The following is a 10,999-nucleotide window of genomic DNA, read 5'->3' as shown; positions in this document are numbered from 1 at the left end:
CATTGATAAAACTCATATCCTGGCCAAAAGCGGGATGTCTGGTCACCTTAGAAAGGCAACTTTGAGGAAAGGAATAGTTTTGATGGAGAGAAAAAGGGCTCAAGTGACAAAAAGAGTCCTTTAGATCAACTTGTGGTCCCAAAGGACAAGTAACAGCTCCTTTGAGAAGATTTGTTTCCTTCCGAAGTTTCAGTTATTCATAACACTAAAGTCAAGCTGTTATACTTAATCCTTTACAAAAGTTTTAACAAGTCACAATGACTGAATAGTGAGTGAGTTCAAGGTTTTGGAATGCATGCCTTCAAAATAAGAGTAAAATTTTAAGTATCTGAGAAATAAAGTTTAAATTTATTATACGCCTCAAAGCCTTTGGGACGCATTTTGCGATCCTTCTGGATGAAGTGCTTTTAAATTGGGAGTTTTGAAAATGGATGAAAGTACATGGGGGGCACGCGAGCGCTTAGTTTTCTGTCAGTATGACAGTGGTTTTGCAAAGAAGCCTCTGTGAAGTTACCGACCAGTGTAGTCAACTCCACACTGGGGTCTGCTGGGAGCAGCCACTCGGTTGTAAGATTAGGGTAGAATGCAACCCTCTAAAGCAGGGGTCCTCAACTATGGCCCGTGGGCCCCATGCGGCCCACCAAGGGCATTTATCTGGCCCGCCGGGTGCTTTTGCTCCATTTGTTTTTTACTTCAAAATAAGATATGTGCAGTGTGCATGGGAATTTGTTCATAGTTTTTTCTTAATATAGTTCGGCCCTCCAACAGGTCTGAGGGACAGTGAACTGGCCCCGTTTAAGAAGTCTGAGGATCCTGCTCTAAGGTTACGGCCCTGATGATGTTTCCTGAGGGGTGTGGTCTACTTCCTATATAAGTAAACTCTGTGGAAAGCTTGCTTACTTGCTGGTCTGGAACCTGCATCTGGCTCACTGACCTCAGGTCCTTTGGACTTGAGCCAATGGTTGCTTATATTGCCTGCTGACACTGGGAGCAATTAGTAGTCTGTCATTTGACCTGCTGATTTTGGATTAATTGGACTTTGCAGCTACAAATCTGACCTACTGACCACCACCCTGTAGTCTTCTTGCTTTTTATGCTTGCTTCCTGGTTCAACAACCCACCTCCACCCCCTTACAGCTACATGAGCCAGAGCCAGGAGAAGCCTCAGCTTAACATCTAACCCATGGATCTGAACCAGACTGGGCTAAATAGCTTCTTTAATTATGTCAGCCATTAAATTTCTACATACACACACACACACGTGTATAATCAAAACCAACCAAACCCACTGCCACTGAGTCCATTCTGGCTCATAGCAATCTTATAGGGCAGGGTAGAACTGCCTCTGTGGGTTTCCCAGATGTTAACTGGTGATGGGAGTAGACAGCCTCGTTTTCCCCCATGGAGCACAGCTGGTGGGTTTGAATTGTTAACCTTGCGGTTAGCAGTCTAGTGCACAACCCACTATACAACTAGAGCTCGTGTGTGCATGTGCACATAGGCGGATGTGTAAAAGCATCATGGGTTGTGCTTTTCTAGAGAACTCAGCTTAACACAGGGGGCTTCAAAAAGTTTGTGGGAAAATGATGTTTAAAAATAGTGCATTTTCCCCATGAACTTTTTGAAGCCCCCTTTTATCTATTTAATATTTAATGAAATGACCCTAAAAAGAAGTCACGTCACCTCTGGGACTGTCTCATTATCTGTGAGGGAGGAGGCTGGCCCATATAACTTTCTAAATCTCTTCTTGTGCTCATTAGTTTTGCTTGTTGTCTGATGACTCAGAATCTTGCTAGTTTCCTGATCATGTTTCTTATATCTTACAGTGCAGGTTTTAAGAGAATGAAATGAAATTATTCTCGCCCATTGGCTATTCCTTTCTGATTTAATTTCTTCTCTAATATTAACATGGCCTGGCTGGCTGTAGTTGAGTAATTTTTGCATCTTTCTTATCATGCCAGTAAGATACATAATACAAAAAGTTAAATACTTTGCTTATAACTAGGGAACTTTTGGAGTGCAGTTTTCGTGAACCATTCACTCCTTTTGCACCGTATGAGGGACTGGATATAGAACATGAGCAGAATAGGCCCCGTCTCGGAGAAGCTCAGCATCTAGGCTGTACCACCCATTACCCGCTGCCAGGGAGCCAACTGTGATTCACAGAACCCTGTAGGACAGAGCAGAACAGCTCCTTAGGGTTTCCAAGACTGTACATCCTATGGGAACAGACTGGTTACCAGCCTGGGAGGCACCGCAATGAAGAGGTTAGGTTCTGGAGTCTGATTGCTGAGGTTCTGATCCTGTGTGCTACTTTTCAGCGTTATGAACTTGGGTAAGCCACTTAACTTCTCTATGCCTGATTCCTCATTTGTAGAACGAGATGAATAATATATACATCAGAGAGCTGTGTCCCCTAAATGTATGTGTTTGAACGCTAACCGATGACGATCATCTCATTTGGGAACGCGTTGTCCTTGGTAACAGGCAGGACTAGTGTGGGCTACATTTTGAGTCCGTCTCTTTAGTGATGTGACAGAGAGCAAACTCTAGCCACCAAGGACAGATGGGGAAGAGAGGCCACGTCACATGACGGCTGCCCAGGAGCAGAAGTTCAGAGACAATGAGAAAGCAAACCTTCCCTAGATGCAGTAACCGGAACTCAGACGTCTGGCTTCCTACACGGTAAGAAAATAAGTTTCTGTTTGTCAAAGCCCCCCACCTGTGGTATTTTTGTTCTGGCAGCACTGGATAACGAAGCTATTACTAAAACGGATGCTATTACAACTAGATAGGAGTATGTCTGAGTCTAAAGGGGAGAAAGCGGATATAAAGCAAGAGCACTGAGCGGATGACCTCAAACTACACATTCCTACAACCCACTATCTGTCTTCCATCCATGCCGCTTGCCCTTCTAGTCCGAGTCTTTGCCCTTCCCTGCACAGTGCTCTCTCGTCTGTCCTTGGAAAGGCCCAGCGTCTGCGTTGTATGCCTTCTCATCCTCAAGTGCATGCTGGGTAAGACCTCAGTATTAGGGCATATATAAATCTGCATAAGGCCCTATTTCCTAGTTCTCTCCATGTTTTATCTTGGGTGTGGCGTGGTCCCACTGCATCTGGCCAAGAGCAGGGAAGGTGCTCAGTAAATCCTGGTTGACTGACTGACGGTGCCGTTTCAGACGCAGCTTTCACTGGCAGAGACCAGCAGTTGGCAATTTTTTTCTGTAAAGGGTCAGAGAGTGTAAAACAAGGACACCTTTGCAGGCCATACGGTCTCTGTCAAACTGTCGCAACTACTCACTCTGGCATCATAGCTCTGAAGCTGCCCCAGACAGTACATCAACAAATGGGCATGGTCCAACAAAACTTTACTTCACAGCAACAACAACAACACACAAGTAGTATGCTAAATTTGTCCGGAGAGTCTGCAAACCTGAGAGTTATCCAACAGACCAGTTAAAATGTGGTACCAGGCTGCTGGAACCCCCAAGACTGTGGCCCTTGGACACCCTTCCAGCCTGGAACAGAACCCCACCCGCCCCCCGCTGCCCCAGGCTGGGGAACAACTTTCAGGCAAACAGCAGGCAGGCCTTTAAAGTGAATAACCCTGCTTAGGTCATTATTCAGTCTAATGTCCCACAGGACATCAACGGAAAAGGATTTCCCCAAAGTCCAAGCTGAGGAGGCAGGAAGGAGAACCCTCACGGAGAGCCCAGGGAGGAGCGGGGGAGAATGTGGGTACGCCGATAGGACCAATCACTATCCGGAAGCGGGGTGTGTATAAATGGTTGAAACGCACTGTCGTCTATCACTTGAACCACAGAAAGTTCAGATACCAACAGAAATAAGTCCATGTAGCACCAGTTGTGGTTTGAAAACAGAAGCTCAGACCTTCTTCAGAGGATTCAAACTGTTGGAAGGCGAGGACAAAAGGATGTGTGTCAGTCTCACTTTCGCCCTCCCCTCCCCCTCGGGTCCCACCCTCTCTAGTTAAGAACGTGGGAGAATCAAAAGTCTGGGGAAAGCCCATGATTTCTTAATTCCATTTTCCCACAAAGGTTTGGAAGCCCCCTTTAGCTTGGCCAACAGGAGCCTGCTGGATTGAAAGTGAGGGCGAAGCTCGTGTTCTTGCTGCCAGGCAATCTCCGGCCTTCACTTCCGCGGCATCCCAGGTCCCTAGGCTTTGAGGACTCTGAACTACGGGGGGGTGGGGTGGGGGTGGGGGGGACGAGAGTTCACTCACCCAGGAAGCAAAGCAGTTTCAGCTTTGCCCATCTGTGCTCACCTCTCCTAATTTTAATCCTTACATTTTCAGTTCACAGATGGATGCATCACACCCATCCATAAACAAAGAGGGGGGACGACAAAAGTAATTTCTTTAATGTACAGCTGGGAAAGACAACTGTGAACTGGATTTGTACACTCAAACACAATACAATTTAATTATCAGAGCCATTTAAAGCTACGAAAAATAATGATGGGTGATTGAGAAAGTTGTCTCATTTATCTTTTTTTTTTTAATTGCCATCTCCCATATTCTCTCAAAGACTAAAACTATAGCATTCATCAGGACTCTGTTAACCATACAGGTGGTGTACTAATCTCATCTAACCTGGTAGAGCCAGAAGGGCGATTTAGTTTTATATAAAGACACATGATTATTTGAGAGGTTAATTCATTCCCCCACCCCACCCTCAGGTTACCTGGAAAACAAAACAAAACAAAAAAAACAGGAAAAGATTAATTTTCTCTGAAGACAATGCAGAGCAAAAATGAACTATTCTGGTAACGGAGTGAAAACGGGATGCTTTGTGTAATTCTGAGAATAAGATCCAGAGTGCCAGTAACATCTTTTGACTTCATGGTATATAAACAGCACCCCTGCCCCCCTGCCCCCCCCCCAAAAAAAAAATCACAAGTGAAAGAAACTACCTAAATACATTTAGAGCCATTATTTAATACCTTAATCCCCAAACATGAATATAAAACAACATTCTACTTCCAAAATGATACCAGATAAACCTTCTTATTTGTCTCCCTTCACTCTCATTCTGGAAATGATTTCGGAAAGAAATAAAAGAATTTTTACAGACACAAGTAACTTTCCTTACACAAAAGTTAGAAAAAAAGAGAAAAAAAAGAGGTCACAGCCAAGTCCACAACCGCCTTTCAAACCGCTTTCTTCTTCACTCTTCCATTCTCGGTAAATTCACTTTGGTGGAGTGAAGTAAATTATGCTACCACAGGCAGGTGTGCAAACCTGCAGCAGATTAGAGAGGTTCAAATTCACAAGAAGACGGCCTGCTACGCTTTTAGACAGGGACCCACACGTGAGATTTGGTGATAATAATCATTTCATTCTGATTTAGGGCCAAAGCTTGACTGTCTTCCTGGAGAAAACAACCAATCTTATTGATGGACATTTAGCATGCTTGAGGGTTAACTATTTAAATAAGCAGTATGGCCAAAAAGCCACTAGGCTACAAAGCACAACTTTTCTGTAGGATTAACTTCAAAATAGTGATTTCACACTTGAACCAATCCGGCTATGTCACGAAAGTCAGATAAGTTGGAAGCTCCGGTACAGACCTTGATGTCTTTTGGGAAGATTTAAAAATGGGATCGTCTGCCTAATTTATGATGTTGGGCTAACACTCTGGAATCAATTCAAGAATTTTACATTACCAAGTACATAAAGATAAAGATGTTGGCTTAAATGTTATTTTTGCATACATTTACTTACCGCCATATAAGCATTTGTTCCAACATACGTCTTGGCTATAGAATTCACCAGCTATGAGACAAAACAGTCTGTTAGCACATATAAAGATAATGTGGAAATAAAATGGGCAATTATTCCTCATTTAACCTACAATTGTCATTCCTATAAATCAACTAAAATTATGTAAAAAGGGAACAAATTTATCTACAAAGGCATTAACAATGATTAAATCTCTCTTTTCTTTTGAATGCGGCTTCCAATTTAAACAAGCGCAGCATTACAGTTTGTAGCAGATAACCTTAAACAATTCACTTAAGCAGGATGCTTCTCGCTTTAGTACCCCAAACCCGCCTGATATAAAAAGTCAATTTGAAGCGGAATTTGAACACACTCAGTCTGGAGTCAGCTGGCTCAAGGCGAGAGAAGCCGCCCGCGTTACTTGAGCAGAGCGCATGCGCGACGCTGGAGGGCTAACAGACTTTGACAACTCAGAAGACACGATGACCTTCGCTCCGGTCTTCGTGTTTGGCTGGGAGTAGGGGTGGCTGCGATTCAAATCAACATCACAGCGCGCACGGGTCACTATCACCGGGGCTCTCCAGGGAGGCCCAAAATGGAAATTAATTAAAATTTGTGCTGCACATTGTAATGGCCCTCCACCATTGTTGCTCCCAATATTAATTTTTATTGTGGGCCAGTTGGGCTCCCTAGGCGAGGCTCCCACTCTGCCCTCCCTTTTGTCTGGCCAAAATGCTTTCGTATCAAAGCTGCATATCAATGAAGTTTGCTATTCGTAAGTAGTAATTACAATATCAGCAGTTTTTACTGTCATTAAACAATGAACAATCATATCCTGATGAAGGAGACTCGCTCGGAGATTAAAAATGAATAACATGCTCCCAGCTGAGGAGCAGAGGCAGAGCTTCTGTTTGCCTGGCAGCGAGGTGCTGTCCACCCAGCCAGTGGAAGGCTGTAAGGAGAGGGGTGCCGCGGCGGGGGGACGAGGGGGGCAGAGACCTACCTGGGTGCTGACTCCAAAGTCACACAGCTTGACCTGTCCTCTCGTGTTGACGAGCATATTGGAGGGCTTCACGTCTAGGGAGAGACCAGAAGAAAGCTCAGGGAACGCGCGCCATCTCTACCATGCTGATTAGGAAGGGCAGGAAAACCGTGTCCATGCCTGCCTAAGCACACTGCTAATGGGACAGCATCTGTTCAGCCTGCAATTCCAATCACCACTTTCACATGAAGCATTTCACCTGCAGGCAAAATGTAAGGTCCTGACTCCTCCACTCCCAGCCTTAGCTGCTTTCTGCAGAAGCACGGGCTGTTTCCAGGAGAAGTTCAATCCAATCTCGGCTTCCAACACCACGAAATACCGCCGATAGCCCACGCCCACTGCTCGGAAACCCGGAAGTAGAAGAAAATGGAGCCGCCTTGCACGGGTGTGCACATAAAGGCTGTTTCGCTCTGTGCGTGTGAATGTCAAGCTCCCACTTGCTCGAAGGAGAGGAGAGGCCTCAGGGACCCCTCCCTGGGAGAACAGAGAGAAAACTCCCAGACATGCCCATGCGACTGGTCACAGGTGGGACCTGAAGGAAACCATGAGACCAGAAAGGCAGCACTGCTATTTCTGGTGCTTTACCTGACAAATGTTACCTGAGACAGTCAGTCAGAAACCCTCAAAAGGTGAGTGGGTGTGTGCGCGCACGGGCGCATGCATGCGGCATCAGTCTGTCTTTGTTTCCTGTACCCTGCTCTTCCCTTGCATTGTCTTCTTTCCACCGCTCTAATCCTTAACAAAAGAAGTGGCACAGCCTCGCCGAAGCAGTCAGTTGCTAAATAAGGACACACAAAGGGGCTCTGCGCAGCATCCACAGTGACAACAGCGTGCCTTTCGGGGACTTGGAGAGCCCACAATCCATGCCGGCTGGGCCAGAGCGCACTGGTGTGGATGGTGCCCAGCAGGCCCTGCTTCAGTGCTTCACCGTCTAGGGCACGTGTACTGGTGCTGGTCAATCGAGTGTAGCGTCATAACTTACCCAACTGAGCAAGACTCCTAATCCCTCACATATCACAACCCCTTACATAACAATAAAGGAAATTCAGTCAATGAGTTGATCTCTCTGACCCTCCACCTTAAAAAGGGGTACCCAACAAATATTTGCAAAGAGTAGGTACTGAAACTTCTCACAGCCAAAAATGACTGACCCCTACTTCCTGTGTGCCTGGCAGTGTGCACATTACTCACCGAGGGTGGCCTGACTGCTACTGAGTGCAACTCCACCAAGGGCGGGGGCTTTGTCTTCTTTACTGACTACCGGGAAAGAGAGTCTGGCATATGGCAAAAAACCAAACCAAACTCTACCACCAAGTACATGCTGACTCATAGCAACCCTACAGGACAGGGCAGAGCTGCCCCCGTATGTTTCCAAGACTGGAACTCTCTCTAGGAGTAGAAAGCCCCATCTTTCTTCCATGGAACAATTGATGGCTTTGACTTGCCAACCTTGCCCTTTGCAGCCCAATGCATAACCACTATGCTGCCAAGGCTCTGTCATGTAGCAAGTACTTAATAAAAAGTGTTGGATGGATGGATCGATGAGCAAATGAATGAAAAACACAAGCACACAGTATTGCTTTATGCTGATAATCCTTTTCATTGACAAGTAGCATGCTCCTCAATGAGCACATACTAACGGCATCCCTTTTTAGGGGGGTCTCTCTTCATACACAAGTTGGAATGGGTAGTATGTACGCCATGCCATACGGCAATGGAGGCAGGTGCAAGCTCTCTTATCAGCTGCCTCTCTGCCTCCAGGTTCCCCAACTTCAATATAATTCTTAGACCACCACCACCACCACCACACGAAACCCAAATATCCCACTTTCATCCCATCTCTTCTTTCCTTTAGGAGGAAGTCAGCCATTCCGATTCTCTTCCTCCTCCAGAACTCGAACTCTGTCAGAACAGGTCTGTGCTTTGAAGTGTGCCTAGCAGTTACACAAAACAGCACAGACAGCCCACAGCACACGGCCAGTAAATGTTTGCTAAAGTGAGAGAAATGTTAGACTTTATATAACCTGGCTGATCTTATTGTTCCAAATTTAATTTTCATTATGGGCCCCTTTGAATTTTTTTGGTCTTTTGGTCTATCTGCTCTTTTCTAATTGACACTGTCAAATCAAGCTACCACATCAGCAGAGACAGGTACGAACCACTATTTTGAGATCTGCGAAGACGGCGCGTCTTGGGAATCACCAAGTGTACCGAAAGCAGTACATCTCCTGCTCCATGAAATACGTCAGCAGACAGGAGAGATTCACACAACAAACCTGCCAGACTATATTCCAGGTGCCAGGTGTGGATAAGAACTATACTCTACTCTCCAGCTCTCCAACATCTTCCTTGTAATGGATAACTTAAGCCTATTTACCTTTTTGCATATCAGCCTAGTTATCAGGAGTACGTTGGGCTACTAACTGAATGGCCAGTTGTTTGAACCTATCAGCTGCCTCTGTGGGAGGCAGTTTGCTTTCACCAAGGTCTACAGGCTTGGAAACCTAATGGAGCAGTTCCACTTTGTCCTACTGGATCGCTATGAGTTGGAATTGACTCAAGGGCAGTGGATTTTTTAAATCGTAATGTCTGAAAATAGTAGACTCCCCATCAAAAAAACACCAAACTCACTGCTACTGAATTGGTGCCGCCTCACAGTGGCCCCACAGGACAGGGCAGAACTGCCTCTGTGTGTTTTCTCAATCATGCCTCTTTAAGAGTAGAAAGCCCAGGCTTTCTCCCTTTGAGTTGCTGGTGGTTTCGAACTGCTGGCCTTGCCATCAGCAGACCAATGTGTTACTACTATGCCCCCAGGGCTTCCGGAATAGTCTGCCATCCTCAAATCCCTTGTATTCGAAAGAGAGTGCCTTCATGACCGTCTCAACTCAACTCGACTCAACTCGACTCATCCCAACAGCAAATCTTCTTGTGTGTTCTCACCGCTTCATCCCCAGGCTAAGAAACCTTTCCATGAGAATTTCTGACTACTTGAATCCTATCTTTTTGAACACAGTACCTTATTTACTGGTTTAAATCTTTTGAAACAATATACGAAATTTGCTGAAATATGAATGATGGATTGTTATAAGATTTGTAAGAGCCCCCCGAAAATTATTAATAAAGAAAAATTTATACAATTGATGTATTGATTGTTATAAGAGCCTAAGAGCTCGCAATAAAATGATAAAAATTGCTAATATGAGCACTCTCTTCACCAATATCTTGCGATACAACTTTTAATCACTCTGACCATGTTTGCCCTTTAATTGTTGTTAGACCATTTACATCTTCTGTAATTATTATCAAATCTGCCAAATTGTTTCCTGTCCTATTTGTTCTTTGTTCCTTTTTCTGGTCTTTCTTTTGGGTCATTTGAGCTCTGTTTTAGCTTCCAATCTCTCTACGAGTGGCTTCTAAAGGTGCCTGGTGGCACAGTGGGGTGGATGCTAACTACAAGATCTACTGGCCAAGCCCACCAGCAGCTCTGAAGAGAACCTGACGAGTTCTACTCTGTCCGACAGCACTGCTGTGAGTCAGTCAACTTGATGGCAGTGGCGCATTGGCTTCGAAGTCAGCGTTAGCAAACTTTCTGTATAGGGCAAAATGGAAAATATTTTAGGCCTTGAGGATCATATAGTCTTTGCAGTATTAACTACTCAACTCTGCCTCTAGTCAAAAGCCGCCATAATTAATACATAAATGAATGAATGGGGATGTCAGTATTCCAACTGAATTTTGCTCACAAAACAGGAATAAACCAAATTTGGTCAGTGGGCCAAAGTTTACCAACACCTGTTTGAAGCTATATCTGTTTTAATTTTTGTTAATCATTTTATTGGGAGCTCAGACAATTCTTATCAAAATCCATACATCCATCCATTGTGTCAAGCACATTTGTACATTTTTTGCCATCATCAGTCTCAAAACATTTGTTTTCTACTTGAGCCCTTGATATCAACTCCTTAATTTTCCCCTCCTCCCTGCTCCCCTCTCCCTCATGAACCCTTGATAATTTATACATTGTTATTTTGTTATATCTTACACTCTCTGACGTCTCCTTCACCCACTTTTCTGTTGTCCACCCCCAGGGGGAGGTTATATGCAGATCCTTGTAATCGGTTCCCTGTTTTAATTTTTTAATGGCTGCTTGTATGATTTCTAGTATGCCTCTTGAACTTACCAGAGTCTACCTTCAAGTGAAATTAGGGAATTTAAAGG

At 44.7% G+C, this 10,999-nt stretch overlaps 1 protein-coding gene across 2 annotated transcripts in view; it reads right to left on the bottom strand.

Annotated features, from left to right (window-relative positions):
* Nucleotides 1-10,999, bottom strand: part of MAP2K5 (mitogen-activated protein kinase kinase 5) — a 285,287-nt gene that overhangs the window by 113,234 nt on the left and 161,054 nt on the right. For both annotated transcript variants that reach the window (XM_004711938.3, XM_045285767.1), the window contains exons 14-15: nt 6,743-6,816; nt 5,743-5,793 (exon numbers count right to left, since the gene is read on the bottom strand). In XM_004711938.3, coding sequence (XP_004711995.1) covers nt 5,743-5,793; nt 6,743-6,816 — 125 coding nt within the window. The remainder of the gene's footprint in view (nt 1-5,742; nt 5,794-6,742; nt 6,817-10,999) is intronic.

Source organism: Echinops telfairi, unplaced genomic scaffold (assembly GCF_000313985.2).
Source record: "Echinops telfairi isolate 266 unplaced genomic scaffold, ASM31398v2 ScPeMD7_7475;HRSCAF=8513, whole genome shotgun sequence".
Taxonomy (NCBI): domain Eukaryota; kingdom Metazoa; phylum Chordata; class Mammalia; order Afrosoricida; family Tenrecidae; genus Echinops; species Echinops telfairi.
Note: the sequence above shows the minus strand (reverse complement) of the source record. Positions and strands in the feature narration are given on the sequence as shown.